At 43.7% G+C, this 16,476-nt stretch overlaps 1 protein-coding gene across 1 annotated transcript in view; it reads right to left on the bottom strand.

Annotated features, from left to right (window-relative positions):
• Positions 1-16,476, bottom strand: part of LOC138961778 (proto-oncogene tyrosine-protein kinase ROS-like) — a 230,927-nt gene that overhangs the window by 116,560 nt on the left and 97,891 nt on the right. The window contains exons 3-4 of the mRNA XM_070333450.1: positions 7,885-7,962; positions 2,595-2,633 (exon numbers count right to left, since the gene is read on the bottom strand). Of these exons, the coding sequence (XP_070189551.1) occupies positions 2,595-2,633; positions 7,885-7,962 (117 nt within the window). The remainder of the gene's footprint in view (positions 1-2,594; positions 2,634-7,884; positions 7,963-16,476) is intronic.

The raw sequence follows: 16,476 nt of genomic DNA, 5'->3' as shown, positions 1-16,476 counted from the left end.
AAGGGACGCGAAGTCGCAAAGGAGAGGAAAGAAGGAAACAATGGGGGAAAAAGACGCGAAGTCGCAAAGGAGAGGAAAGAAGGAAACAATGGGGGGAAAAGACGCGAAGTCGCAAAGGAGAGGAAAGAAGGAAACAATGGGGGGAAAAAGACGCGAAGTCGCAAAGGAGAGGAAAGAAGGAAACAATGGGGGGAAAAGACGCGAAGTCGCAAAGGAGAGGAAAGAAGGAAACAATGGGGGAAAAAGACGCGAAGTCGCAAAGGAGAGGAAAGAAGGAAACAATGGGGGGAAAAGACGCGAAGTCGCAAAGGAGAGGTAAGAAGGAAACAATGGGGGAAAAAGACGCGAAGTCGCAAAGGAGAGGTAAGAAGGAAACAATGGGGGAAAAAGACGCGAAGTCGCAAAGGAGAGGTAAGAAGGAAACAATGGGGGGAAAAGACGCGAAGTCGCAAAGGAGAGGAAAGAAGGAAACAATGGGGGGAAAAGACGCGAAGTCGCAAAGGAGAGGAAAGAAGGAAACAATGGGGGAAAAAGACGCGAAGTCGCAAAGGAGAGGTAAGAAGGAAACAATGGGGGGAAAAGACGCGAAGTCGCAAAGGAGAGGAAAGAAGGAAACAATGGGGGAAAAAGACGCGAAGTCGCAAAGGAGAGGAAAGAAGGAAACAATGGGGGAAAAAGACGCGAAGTCGCAAAGGAGAGGAAAGAAGGAAACAATGGGGGAAAAAGACGCGAAGTCGCAAAGGAGAGGAAAGAAGGAAACAATGGGGGAAAAGACGCGAAGTCGCAAAGGAGAGGAAAGAAGGAAACAATGGGGGGAAAAGACGCGAAGTCGCAAAGGAGAGGAAAGAAGGAAACAATGGGTGAAGAAGACTGTGGAGATGAAGAAAAAGAAAGAACGTTGTTAATGGTACTCTTTTTTTCCTTTAAACTTTTGCGTTGTTTCCGCCGCGATAAAAAGAAAGATAGTACATGAAATATACTAATCGATGGAGAAAGAAAAGGGAAGCAACATGAGGGGTAGGAAGAACCACTTTGATGGTATAAAGTCAATTTATCTGAACTTTTACGTGGTTCTGGAAACGATTTATTTTGAAAAGAAATAAAACCAATGGAAAATGAAGAATGGAGTTAAGGGTGGGGGGGGGAGGGGGGAGAGGATAAGGGTTGATGATATCCAGGGGCGGGTTAGGGGGGGTGTTACGGGGGTTCTGGAACCCCCTCCCGGCTGTCAAAAAAAAAGAAACTAGTCGCGTAAGGCGAAATTACTACATTTAGTCAAGCTGTGGAACTCACAGAATGAAACTGAACGCACTGCATTTTTTGCACAATGACTGTAGTCCGCCGCTAGTGCAAAAAACAGTGAAAGTGACGAGCCTTTTTAGCGCGGTAGCGGTTGTGCTGTGCTGCATAGCACGCTTTACTGTACCTCTCTTCGTTTTAACTTTCTGAGCGTGTTTTTAATCCAAACATATCATATCTATATGTTTTTGGAATCAGGAACCGACAAGGAATAAGATGAAATTGTTTTTAAAACGATTTCGGAAATTTAATTTTAATCATAATTAATTTGTATATTTTTAATTTTCAGAGCTTGTTTTTAATCCGAATATAACATATTTATATGTTTTTGGAATCAGAACATGATGAAGAATAAAGTAAAAGTAATTTTGGATCGTTTTATAAATAAATAATGTTATTTACAATTTTCAGATTTTTAATGACCAAAGTCATTAATTAATTTTTAAACCTCCATGCTGAAATGCAATACCGAAGTCCGGCCTTCGTCGAAGATTGCTTGGCCAAAATTTCAATCAATTTGAATGAAAAATGAAGGTGTGACAGTGCCGCCTCAACTTTTACAAAAAGCCGGATATGACGTCATAAAAGACATTTATCAAAAAAATGAAAAAAACGTCTGGGGATATCACATCTTGAACACACGGCCAGTACCGTATAACTGGCCTTGATACCGATATCAAAAAAATGAAAAAAACTTCTGAGGATATCATACCCAGGAACTCTCATGTAAAATAAAGATCGGTCCAGGAGTTTATTCTGAATCGCTCTACACACACACGCGCACAGATACACAGACACACACACACATACACCACGACCCTCGTCTCGATTCCCCCTCTATGTTAAAACATTTAGTCAAAACTTGACTAAATGTAAAAAGATTTAATACTAACTTAAAAAGAAATAATGAGTGGCTGCTGACACAAGTTGATCATGTTCATAATCAAGGATAAGCCACAAATTGTTTATTATTAAATAGCTAAAATTCTTCAGCTTCAGGGAGGCATTGCCCCCCAGACCCCCTGTACCCCACCAGGGGTCTACCGACCCCTAGACCACAGGTTGTACCCCCCCCCCCCCCCCCGGCTCCTGATATCATTTGCAATGTGTCTGACATTGTTGTCTGTGGTGCTCAGAGCTGGCCGCGTCTGTGGTGCAGAACAGGTGGGAGTACGTGAAAGAAGGATGGTAACATTTACTCCAAACATTGCACAAATGATGGACATACAGACACACTGACCATAGGCAGGAGATGGATGGAGGGACACGCAGACAAACACAAAGACACAACATACCTCGTCTTGGACGGCTGCTTGTCCAGTGACGTTTATTTTCTGCAGAAAAAAAGAGAAAATACAAGTTGATCATCAGGGTACTCAACAAACTTGCATCGTACAAAAAACACCGACGCCCCCCCCCCCCCCCCCTCCCTTTTGGCTTCAAACAGTCGCTTCATATCCGTGCAACCATTTTATCATGCATTGAGCCATTTATGAAAATGCAACAGTGCTGTGTATATTTAGACATTTTGGAGATGTTACCTGTAGTTTTCTACTGAGATAAATCTCTCTCACACACACACAGACACTCCCCCGAAAGCGCCGTATGGCTGCCTAAATGGCGGGGTAAAAACAGTCATACACGTAAAATTCCACTCGTGCAAAAAACACGTAGTGTACGTGGGAGTTTCAGCCCACGAACGCAGAAGAAGAAGACACACAGACACAGACACACAGACACAGACACACAAACAAACAAACAAACAAACAAAAAGAAGAACAAAAGTCTAACAAAAAAATCCACACAAATAAACAGTATTTTTAATGAAAAAGGCACGGCGCCTTAATTTAGATCCTTATTCTGGACATCAAGAAAAACACAAGCAGCTTAAAAGTCCTTGAACAACGAATAAAACGCAAAACGGGAAGTCGCCGAGCCAAATAACAAGATTTTCATGATCCAAACCGTCTGGGGCTCGAAAAACACAATGATCCTTATGATCCCCCCCCCCCCCCCCCCCATCCCGCACCATTCCTCCTCCTCCTCTGTCCCCTGTCATTGCGTATTTCGCGGAGAAAATGAAATGGGTGTAACACAGATGGCAGGTTTTGTTTTCGACAGACGTGCGTACACAGTTATTACTGGTTCTTTGGATTTACAAAGAGAAAGTAACAGAGAAAGTTGGACAAAAAGAAAGAAAAAAAGAAAGAAAGAAAGAAAAAAGGAAAAAAAAGCAGACAGAAAAAAAGACAAGAAAATAAAATAAAATAAAAGACAGACAGACAGACTGACAGACAGATAGAAAAACAGCCAGACATAAAGAAACAAAAGAAATGAAGACGGACAGAAACAAAGAAAAGAATGAAGGCAGAACAAATGAATTTGTCTGGTTTCAACACTTATTTTTTCTACCATCCTACATTTTTCTTTCTAAAGCAATGACATTTGTGTCTGAGGCTTGTGGTTTGCTTATGTTTGAACTCTCCTTCCAACGTGTCTCACTCCCCTCTTCACCTCCTTCTTACATGTGTTGCCTTTCTCGCCGTTTCCTCCCATTTCTTTCCTTCTGATTCTCCTTTTTTTAATGCTTTTGATGTCCATCTAGAGATATGTCATAAGATCTTCGTACGTCCTCATGCTATCACTTGTAATTCCTTTTGTCTTCTCATGTTTAAATAGCTTTTTTGTCGCTTTTAGGTAGTTAAATCTTTGTCATTTATTGTCATTGCTCTTAGCTACCTTGTCCCCTCCCCTCCCTTTCTCACACTTGCCCCGCTCAATCAGTCTCTCTCCCCCCCCCCTCTCTCTCTCTCTCTATATATATAGCTCTCTTTTCAAAAGCTTCTTCATCTTCAGCGCAAAAAGGCGCGTTATTTCCAGAATCTTTTGTGTACCCCATAAAAGGCAAAGAAGTCCTTATTCCGTACACGTCAACATATATCACAAATATTGCTTTTCTTTTCTTTCTTTTTGTTATTCTTATCTCTATTCTCTATTTACTGCTCAAGGCTAAGCTTGAAATCTCTCCCCGGAGCAAATGTTCTGAAGATCATGCTTCGAAATTCATATTCTTTGATGCCCGTGCCATAATCACTTGATCATTTTTACAGCCAAAAAAGTAGGTTAACCAACACCTCGATAGAAAGAAAGAAAGAAAAAGAAAGGAGAAAAGATGAATAAAAAAGACAATAATACAGAAGAAAAGACAAGTTAAGTTAAGAAAAGAAAAGACAAGAAAATTAACGGGGAGAGTGGCGGGGGTGGGGACAAAACCCTAAGAAGAGAGAGAGAGAGAGAGAGAGAGAGAGAGAGAGAGAGAGAGAGAGAGAGAGAGAGAGAGAGAGAGAGAGAGAGAGAGAGAGAGAGAGAGAGAGAGTTTTAAAACAAAGTTGAAAAGAGAAACGCAACGAAAAAGAATGAAGATTAAAATTAATAAAAGAAAAGAAAAGAAAACAGAAGATAAGAAAAATAACGGCCACGGTGGGAGGGGGGTGGGGGGTGGGGGGAAGACCCACCCCCCAAACAAAACAAAAAGAAGAAGAAGAAACGAGAACAAACAAAAATAGAAGAGAACATCAAAAATGATTGAAACAAAATCAATAATGGAAGAAATCAGTGCACAAAGGAGGAATCATAACGAACGTGTCTTTTTACCAGAGTGTGTCCGTATTTGCTTCCTCCCGTAAAAGGGCTTATTCTTGTCAAATCAGACGCGTGACTTGCGATAGCCCATCAAAGGGATCGAGTTTAAATCATCCGTTGCGGGTAATACTGCCGCTTTTGGCATGAAGTAAACAAGCCGGATGTTTGTCGACATCTTTCGGGAGATGGAGGGGGGGAGGGGGTGCGGGAGGGGTTGGATTAGAGGTTGGGGAGAGGGTATCAGACGGGGAAGAAAACGGAAGATATTGCTTTGTTTCCTACTTTGTTTATTGGCCGAGGAAACAGATCATCTCCAGCGTGAGAATGACTTGTCTGCGACTCGCTCAAAAAATAAAACATTAAAACTGTGAATAAGGTACCAAATATCAATTAAACTGCACAAAATGAGTATAAAACTTGCCCCCAAATAAGTTATAAACAAACAAGAGAGAGGGTGGGGGGAGGGAGCGAAAGATAACCAATCTTTGAATCATGAAAAACAGAAACAAGTAATAAATATTTACCCGAAAATATGATAAATGACTCAATCGAAGAGGGCTTGAAGCTGGAGTGGAGGGGAGTGGGTGGGTGGGGGGGGGGGAGGTAGTTAAGAGACGCATGTCCCAAACTCCACTTACACTCAGATTTGGGTCACATACCCCTGCCCCAGTTCCAGGCAGTAAGCTTAGATCAATTCATGCGATCAGAACCAATTAACTAGGACCAAACCCAACGCCAGCACAAACCCAAGCAACCGCCATCCTTAGCCATCATTTCCTCGTTTCTGCCGCCTAAGTGGTCTCGGAAGCCATGCCGGTCTCGGCTTTAAATCATAATAATGGATCTCGCGGGGTCCGAGAGGTGCGGAGGGAAATTCGCGAGGGACGCAGGGGAGAAAGGTTATTCGTAAGCAGACCTCTAGAGAAGGGAGAGATGAGGGGGGGGGGGGAGGGGGGAGTGAGACAGACAGAGACAGAAAGACAGACACATAGTAAATAGCATGAGCCAGAGGCGCAACAACATGATTACATTTGATCACTGCCTGCATCGACCGAGACTGAGGCTAGCAAAAATTCAAACAACCGCGAAAGATATAATGGGAGATAAGCCCCATTGACGGCATCACGAAAGACCTTTCGCATTTCTCTTTGCGAAGAGCGCAAATACTGGTTTGGGTTCCAGGCAACTGTGATTACCGATTTGGGGATGGGGACAGCCGACTCGGGGAACGAGGCCAAAATGCAGAGCGGCGTTTGCTCAAGCGGTTCCGGTATTTAGATACGTGAGGGAGCAACAGGCAGGCAATCTCTGGCTCGCAAATTCAAAATTACAATCATCCGACCGCACAGGCACGTCGGGAACTTTGCGCAAACTTTCTAAACGATCCAAATTCAATCAGTTTCTCACTGAGCGATATCGCGTTAACAGGGCTGCGACAACATGTTTGTTGTTTGACAAAATGTTTTTCTCCCTCTCTCTTCCTCTTTTTTCGGAGGTGGAGTGGGGGGGGGGGGGGGGGGGGGGGGGGAGGGGGGGTAAGAGCAGAGCGTTAATGTTTTTGCAGAGGCGATCTTTCTGCTGAGCATTTTCACACAGCAGACTCATTCCTGTTTTGTTTTCGATTTAACCGCAATGAAACGCCAGACTTTAAAAAGACATTTAAAAAGCATCAACTTTGAAAGACCCTACCCTAAGACAGGATTAGTTGCCGGAAACGTTAGGAATTATATGTGTCAAGTAATATTAAAGTTGTGTTTCAAAAAGCTGCTGAATCTGTCCACAACCAGACTAGGAGGAAATCTCACAAAGACGAAAGAAAATTGATGTACAGCCGTTCGTGATATGCTCAGTTAGTTGGACAAACTTCGAAAAAGCTTAACCTTGCACACACACAGAGATAGACACAGACACACACACATACACTCACACACACACACACACACACACAAAGCGTCGTTACGTAGACACACACAGGCCACAGTCTGGCAAAATAAAACGCACAACCAAAGATGGTAAAATAATATATCTTTGACACAGCTATCAACAAAGGTAATATTCAATAGCAAGACGGTGGCACTTGGGGATACGGGACCTTGGGGTGAAGGAGGTGGGGTGGGATCAGTGGGGTGGGAGGCAGAGTTGAGGATGAGGGTAGGTCGGGGTAGAAGGGGAAGACAGGTAGGGGGGGGGGGAGAAGGGCAGATGACAGGTGTGAGGTCAATCATTGAAGAGACAGTCCCGAGTCACGGCGCTTTCTGTCAGCCAGCCTACTTTCCTCTCGCTACGGGCAGCACGTGTCACGTTACAACCCTGTGACAAACACCGCTTTATCACACACACGCGCCACTCCCGGGGCGCTATTCTTGCTTGAAAATGTCATATACAGTTCCATGTATGGAACAAATACCAGAATAGCGCACCTATCCCGTAATGCTACTCAAATCTAGGGACCCTTTCGCCAGCAGGATGCATGCGGCAGGAGACACACGGCGTCCCCGAAAGGTCGGCGTAGTGATTTGCAAAGACGACAAAAGGTCAACAGGATTTGACACATGAGGGGAAGGAAGGAGTCAGGGGGAGGGGGGCTTGGCAGTGTTTAATGAGGAGCAGATAGGGGATGGTGGTGAAGTACCATTATAAAAGTCATTTAGGGTCACTTTTGTATGGCCTGCTTGTAACGGGTTTAGTGAGTAGGAATCAGTTTGTAAATTGCGCAAATGGACTATTTTGTCACGCTCTGCTCGTAGCTCAACCTCAGTCCCTCGTTCTCTTGTATGACCATGCGAAGCTCTCTCTCTCTCTCTCTCTCTCTCTCTCTCTCTCTCTCTCTCTCTCTCTCTCTCTCTCTCTCTCTCTCTCTCTCTCTCTCTCTCTCTCTCTCTCTCTTCTCTCTCTCAAAACGAATCTCCTTGAACATTGATGTGTATATACAACTGTACTTACTTGTTGAATCCTTGCCGTACATTCATTGGAGCATGTCGATGACAAGACTTCAGGGAAGAGATCGCAGCCTTCTTGACACTGAAACACACGGAAAAATAAATCTTGTTAAAACAAGAAGAGCAAACGCTCGATCGAGTCACTTTCGCAGTTCTGAATATTATATGAGGCATCAGATGGACAGGAAGAAATTGCTATTCACAACACAATGAGTCACGTTCACATAAAATTTGAGCCCGGTCACTTTTATAGTTTCCGAGAAAAGCCCAACGTTAAGTTGTGTGTTGCCGAACAGAAAAGGCTAGTTATCTCCCTTGTTTTTCTGATAACGTTCGTAAAAGGCTACAGATGTAAATACTTTGATGTAAAGAATAATCCTACAAAGTTTCAATCACATCCGATGAACTTTGTCAAAGATATAAAATGTCTAATTTTTCCTTTGACGCTGACCTGTGACCTTGAAAAAGGTCAAAGGTCAACGAAACCATCGTTAAAGTGTAGAGGTCATTGGAGGTCACGACTAAACAAAATATGAGCCCGATCGCTTTGATAGTTTCCGAGAAAAGTCCAACGTTAAGGTGGTGTCTACGGACGGCCGGCCGGACAGACTAACACTGACCGATTACATAGAGTCACTTTTTCTCAAGTGACTCAAAAAAGGACAATTATAAAAGTTAAGAAATGGTTAAATGATGCACAAAGTTCCGTTCAACATGGTATACTGGGTAGGGGAGGTGGTATTTCTAATGTTCGTTATCATTTATTTAAAGAATGCATGAAGGTGTTGTTTCAATGTTGAGAATAGAGGAGCATACCCCGTGTACACTCACAAGCCGTTGTATGTTACGACTGTTACAAGTGCTAAGGTTTGGCACACTCAGGCGTTGGGTGGAAGGAGGGGGCTTGATAAAGAGAGAGAGAGAGAGAGAGAGAGAGAGAGAGAGAGAGAGAGAGAGAGAGAGAGAGAGAGAGAGAGAGAGAGAGAGGCCCATACGCTCAATTAGACACCCGTTTCCAAATACTTCAAAACAGCAGAAGAGACCAGCAATGACTTCATAGACCGAGCATGATGGTGATGGGCCACAGACGACCTCTTGTGATCAGACTTAATATCGGTCTGTTGCGAGTCAAAAGCAAACCCTGCGAAAAAGAACCACCACAGATTATCAGGCGGCAGACTGACCCACTTCTTGCATCCATTTACCCAATCGATGGCTGGGATCAAACTGACGAATTCCTGACATCAGACTCAATATCGGTCTGTTTCGAGCCAAAAGCAAACCTTGCCAAAAGAGCCACCACAGATTATCAAACGGCAGACTGACCCAATCTTGCATCCATTTATTCAATCGATGGCTGGAATAAAAACACCCTGACGAATTCCTGACAGGCCTCAGACTTCAGGAAATGACATGCCTGACCCGCAGCTTGGCCAACACGCTGACATCAAAAAGCGATTTTCGCCAATTCACTTCGTGATGGCCAAACCCTTCCCTTCACTTTGAGCGCCCAACACCCCGAAAAACGAACACGATCTTTACACTCCTGCTCCCTTTCGCCCTGCTTTGGTCTGGTCTTGGCGACAGACATAGGAAGAGCTACTCTTTCTATGCCTGTGGGTCTTCGCCAGAGCGACCACGACCTTTACACTTCTGCTCCCTTTCGCCCTGCGTTGGTCCGGTCTTGGCCACATGCATTGGAAGAGCTACTCTTTCTATGTCTGTGGGTCTTGACCCATGCAGGAAAAGGACAAGAACGAAGTCAATCTCGCATCAAAAGAGCGACTTTTTATGTCACGGGCCTCTATGCAGTCTATATACCTCAAAAGAGATTTGTATAATCTCCGGTTACTGTCCTGGTCTGGGCTTTGCCTAAGTGGTACAGGGTCAAGAACGAAGTCAATCTAGCTTCAAAAGAGACACTTTTTACTTGCTCTTCTCTTGGCACGGCGATAGAACACTCCATGTCTGTTGATAGGATAGGGGTCACTGTGCCGTACATGTGCAAACACACGATCTCTTCATTTCTTTTCTCTTTATCTAGTCTGGTAATGTGTCTCTATACAGGACACTATACAGGACACTATACAGGACACTATACAGGACACTATACAGGACACTATACAGGACACTATACAGGACACTATACAGGACACTATACAGGGCACTATTCAGGACACTATACAGGCCACTATACAGGACACTATACAGGACACTATACAGGGCACTATACAGGGCACTATACAGGACACTATACAGGGCACTATTCAAGACACTATACAGGACACTATACAGGACACTATACAGGACACTATACAGGGCACTATTCAGGACACTATACAGGACACTATACAGGACACTATACAGGACACTATACAGGACACTATACAGGACACTATTCAGGACACTATACAGGACACTATACAGGACACTATACAGGACACTATACAGGACACTATACAGGACACTATTCAGGACACTATACAGGACACTATACAGGACACTATACAGGACACTATACAGGACACTATACAGGACACTATTCAGGACACTATACAGGACACTATACAGGACACTATACAGGGCAGGGACAAGAACAAAGTCAGATTAGAATCAAAAGGGCGACCTAGGTGTCTAGCTGTAATTGCTCTGCTACGTTTTTGGGCCAGAAGTCAAGTTGGCGTCAAATGGGCAACACCTCTCCAGCCAGCATTTCGTTTTTTCTGCTCTGGTCTGGGCGTTTAGGACATGGTCCATGGTAAGGTCAATGTGAATTATATGCGTCTATTAAACAGTAGCTGGCAGGAAGTCCATCTAGTATTAAAATAAAAAAAAATAAAAAAGATATCAACAACAGTTTCAAGTTTCCCATTTTCATGTTAAAACTGCAATCCAGGGACAGGAATGAAAACATTTTCGCATGAAAGAGCGACTTTCATTTCTGATCTCCTCTTTTACAGGACGTAGAAGACAGGGGCCACTGTAAAGTAAAGCTAATATCAAACGAGCGAGAGTTGTTCGCTTCCCACAGCACAAGGCAGCCCCCATTCTGTGATGTTTACACGACGGTAAAGAGACTGAGCGACTTCAAACCGCTCTCTCCATCACCACCACCCCTAACTTCATAGGCATGAAAACGGCGGCTTGTCCCTGCAAATAGTATGGAGGCGCGCTTGCACCAAAAAGATAGCATGTCGATTTATCCTATTGTGGAAGAATCCAACAGTAAATGGATCCATGGCGGTTGGTTGCTAGGGTTAATAGATTCAATTGCCAAGAGAGTCAGCAAAGGACTTATCTTCCATTGACCCTTGGATTTATTGGCACACATTGCAGCTGTACACGTGTATCAATGAATCCAACAATTGGTCATCCCATGTTTGTTGTTTGTTTGTTTGTTTGTTGTTGCTTCTTGTTTTTTCAACTAGGGGGTCATGCGAGCCCCATTCAGCATCGATCTTAATCTGTTTTGTTCTCCGCCTACTCATTAAAAACTTTTGGTTTAAAGCCATATGTACTCGATGACTATACACGCTAATTGCTTTACCAACAGCTGGAGACAGACTAAATTAAGTTCCCTGCAAAATATTGTGGTCTAGGACCCCTTAAATGTTGAGATATTTGAATTTTCATTTTGATCTGGATCGTCCTATTTATAGATTTGGCAACACATGTAACGTTGATGCAAGGGAGAGAACACCGCGGCTTTGTTGACATCCTCACTTTTTCAGAGGCTAGAACAAGCTGTAATGCATGTATTATGGTCCGCGCATGGTGACGTATCGTCATTATATGGTCTTATGGTGCGTTTGACATCGATTGTGGGCAAACTACACTTTGTAAACACGGGAGTGCGTTAGTATGCCTTTAAACATAAGTTTATTCAACAAAAGTTACAATCATGACATGCATACAAAATTCACAGGTAACAACAACAAGCTAGAAGCTTATAGTGGTGTTCCTGCATGGACAGTACAACGTAAGGCGGTAACGGCTGAACAATTCGTCTAAATAAACCAAATCTATTAATAACATAATAAACGTTGCATATTGGGTCTACATTGGGTGTGCACGTTAAAGATCCCACGATTGACAAAAGGGTCTTTCCTGGCAAAATTGCTTAGGCACAGTTAATAATTGTCTACCTATACCCGTGTGACTTGGAATAATAGGCCGTGAAAGGTAAATATGCGCCGAAATGGCTGCAATCTACTGGCCGCATAAAATTTCATCTCACACGGCATCACTGCAGAGCGCCTAGAACTGTACCCACGGAATATGCGCGATATAAGCCTCATTGATTGATTGATTGATATTCATTATAAAGAAAGACAGTAAAAGGAAGGAAGGAGGGGAAGGAGAGAAAACTTTTCACAGTAAGAGGTAGAAGATTCCTTAAAACTCAGATCTTTTCAATAGGCGTACATGTACTTCAAATCTTGTTAAAAAATCGCTTTCAAAAAGTTAAAATATACATGTAACTAAAATATGTTCCGGGGACACGCCTGGAATCATCCCAATGCATTTTCATGAAAACAGATTTCAAACGCACCAACGGGCACTCTTGGGTCTAACAATCTTTGAATTCAATGACCTTTGTATCTATCGATTAAAACCCAGCAACCGTGATACATACTCTTATTCTATCACCAGTACGGGCGGTGAATCAGGGTAAGGTCAGTCAGGGTATAGACAGTGAAGAAAAAAAGTCGATATAATCCATGTTCTTACTCATACTGTTTTCTTTCATTATCATCTTGTACTGGTGCATTTCTGTTATGATAATGTCACCGTTTTCGTCAAAATTAAAAGTCTTATTCATCAAAACCTTCATCAGCAACAACCAACCTCTCGGAGTTTTTTTCTCCGTCTTTTTCTTTATTTCAATTTTCAGTTTTGGTGTCATTGGACCACCATCACTAAATAGGGGCCTGGCTCCCCTTGTTGCCGTTTTCGCTGCTGATGCGATGCTGCGTCACCAGCTGAGCCACCGGGGCACCAGTGAGCAGCTGATTGCTTGCTGTGTCTACTGGTGTGTGCACGTTCAACACGTTTCACGGGTCACGGCGATACGGGGCGGAGTCAAGCTGTGCTGCTTGAAGAGAGCTTTCATCGGTGTCATCGCTAAGTTTTCTCGCCTGTCTTATCTCCTTTCTCGCCATCTTTTTCTTGTCGTCGCATTTTCTGCTTCCTTTTTGCTAACTGATGTCGTGTCAGAGACTACACAGGTCTGTGTACTTTACAGTCTAGGGTTCTGCCTCCACAACTCTTCCCCACCCTATCCCCATTCCACCCCCCGGACCCCCCCCCCCCCACCCTACAACCCCCACCTCCTGCCTACGACCTGCCTCTTTTTGATTCTTTGTCAACATTAATTTTGTTTGTTTTTTTGCTTAGCCGTCATCACATTCATTGGTTGTCGCAAATTATTGTACCAATATTATCAACTTTTTGATTTTGTAATTTGATTTTTCTCTATCCTATTACGTTTGTTTCAAGTTAACTTTTCGTTATTATACGGTGCATTATTCGACGTGACTGCATATCCCTCCAACTCTTGTGTTGTGTATGGATAATTTTGGTGACTCTCTCTCTTTCTCTTTCTCCCTCTCTCTCTCTCTCTCGCTGCTCCACTCAGACAGACAAACCACAAAGCTGTCTCCGTTATCGGAATTCCAATCTGTGTCGTCAAACACCCTTCACTGACAAACTTCACCATCTGTAGTTTCGCCAAGACAAGGATCATCTTAAACAGAAAACTCTCCCCCACCTCTTTATTTTCCTCAACACAGATAAGATGCGAAAAGAAAGCAAGACAGAGTATGAAGCGAGGCGTACAACAGGAGTTACTTGCCCCTCATGGCGCAGTGTTACATCCTGACCTCGCGTGAAAAACGACCTCAGCCTCGCTGTGAAAACTAGGCCGTGGGAAAAAGGTGCGCGCGGTTCCCGCCAATAACAGAGACAGGCGGGATGAGAAGTATTCCAGGAATCACAGTCTGAGAGCATTCTGATAATCCTCGCTCCACGGCTATCGCCAGTTGTCTCTCTGACCGAACGCGAAAGTCCTACGCGAATCTATCAAAAGAAGAATACAGAAGAATACAGAGTTGTTCACGAGCAGTGTTCGCGAGACGAAAATGATTGCAGATTGGCCGACTTCGACAGTGATCTCCGTTCTGTTCTTCACAGTTATGATAAAGACATCGTTCTAAGGTAAAAATAAGTCGACATTTTGGGACTGCTGCCGGAAGGAGACCGTAATATATGGTTGCATCACTGTCCAAAAAATCGTCTGCTCCAGCGAGGGCCGAAACCAAACGGTTGATTATCACGTGACACTTATGCCATATTTAGAGTTGTTTGCACAGTAAATACATCCGCGACAAATAGCTCGCTTCAAACTGTCTAAAATAAAAAATTCCTCTGTAATTTAAAAATTACAAAACACCATGAAAAATCATTATCGACGATCGCGAATCTGCTTACATCCATAACACATTACAAAAAGCTCTAAATAATTATGTACAAAAATCGGTTTCCTTGCCAGACAAGGAAACTCAAAGCATCCTGTCAGGGAGAGAATGAGCCGAACTCATTTTGACCTGAGGTCAGGATGAGTCTGAGAGGTCAACATGAGTAAAACTGAAGGCGGGCACAGCTGACTCATTTTTTACAAGACTATATAGAATAAGCATCTCCACAGTCAGCCGGCCGTCTTTGTTATTCCAAGTAAGCCACCGCCGGGTAAATGTTCCAGAATAGTGTCCGAAATTCGTGGAAGCTGTAGCAAGGTACCAAACCTTGCACACGGAGGAAACCGTGGCAATGTTGAAACTACAGCAAAATTGCGATGAAAAGCGATAATTTTGGACGTTCACATTTCGATTCATTCAATAAACCTTATTTTCATTTCAAGGTAAATCATTGCATAATTCCGGACTGTTGACGGATCGAGTCAACAATTGAACATAGTGCACATTATAATTTTTTAACCAGGCTTGAAGTGCACGAGGAAGTTCCCAACTAGGTGGGAGCCACCTGCGGCGTCGGATTGGTTGGAATCACAACAAACCTAGTCTTTCGGATGAGACGAAAAACCGAGGTCCCTTCGTGTACACTACATTGGGGTGTGCACGTTAAAGATCCCGGGTCTTTCCTGGCAAAAATGTATAGGCATAGAAAAAAAATGTCCACCAAAATACCCGTGTGACTTGGATTAATAGGCCGTGAAAAGTAGGATATGCGCCGAAATGGCTGCGATCTGCTGGTCGATGTGAATGCGTGATGTATTGTGTAAAAAATTCCATCTCACACGGCATAAATAGATCCCTGCGCCTTGAGTCCGAGTCTGGAGATACGCGCGCGATATAAGACTTCATATAATAATAACAACAAACCTCAATTTCAACCAATCTGACCCCGTGAAAGGCTCCCACTCGGTCAGTAACCCCTCTATAGTGCACATCAGCCCTGAAACCCAAAGGCCCAGTGTGTCCAATCAGCACAACCTACTTCAGGCATAGATATTTCTCGGCGTCAGTGAAGGGTAGCCTGCGGAGACAGGTTTTTGCGCGGAAGAAGCGAGTGAAAGTGGAGCAAGGTGGTGGCATGTGAAAAAGGCGATGTGATGATGATGAGAAAGGCCACGTGATACACGGGGCAAGACTTCTCGGTGCTGCACACAGTGCACCTGTGACCCACTTCACTTTACACCCTTGGGGTTGTGGTAGGGGGTAGGAGGGGGGAGATATGTGAAGAGATAAGAGGCACAAAATGTACACATAATTATCCCAGAAAATCTACTCTCTCTGTCTCTGTCTCTCCGACTTCTCTCTGTCCGTCTGTCTCTCTGTCTCTGTCTCTGTCTGTCTGTCTGTCTGTCTGTCTGTCTGTCTGTCTCTCTCTCTCTCTCTCTCTCTCTCTCTCTCTCTCTCTCTCTCTCTCCTTGTTTTGTTAATAAATACGATATGTTTTCTGTTTTAGTTTAATTAATCTCAATGTTGCGTTATTCTTCATCCTTTCTGCCACTAATTCGGCTCATCATCTCAGATTTATCCAGACTTTCGAATAGGACACAAGCATACATCTGCTCGGACATGTGTGTAGCCTATGTGTGTGTGTGTGAGTGTGTGTGAGAGAGAGAGAGAACAACATAGAGAGAAAGAAAGAGAGTCGGGGAGACAGAGAGAGTAAGAGAGAAGGGGGGATGCTTTCTTTTGCACTTATCACACTACACTACGCACTGGAGCAATTACACACGCACACTTGCAAGGGACAATCTTCATGCATTCACAGCTTAAAACAAACCGCAGGTCAAGTGCCGTTAAAACTGTCAATCCGACACGTGAAAAAATTGCATTTTAAATTGGCTTCCTTGGCCTGCTTTTCTAACAGATTTTCTTTTCAAATTGTTGCACAAAAAGCAGCTGCCGATAGTTGGCGCACGCTTGCACACACACACACACACACACACACACACACACACACTAACACTAACACTAAGACTAAGACTAACACTAACACGCAGAGAGAGAGTGTGAGAGAGAGAGAGACACACACACACACACACACACACACACACACACACACACAC

Source organism: Littorina saxatilis, linkage group LG3 (assembly GCF_037325665.1).
Source record: "Littorina saxatilis isolate snail1 linkage group LG3, US_GU_Lsax_2.0, whole genome shotgun sequence".
NCBI lineage: Eukaryota > Metazoa > Mollusca > Gastropoda > Littorinimorpha > Littorinidae > Littorina > Littorina saxatilis.
This window is presented reverse-complemented; position numbering and strand designations above follow the sequence as displayed.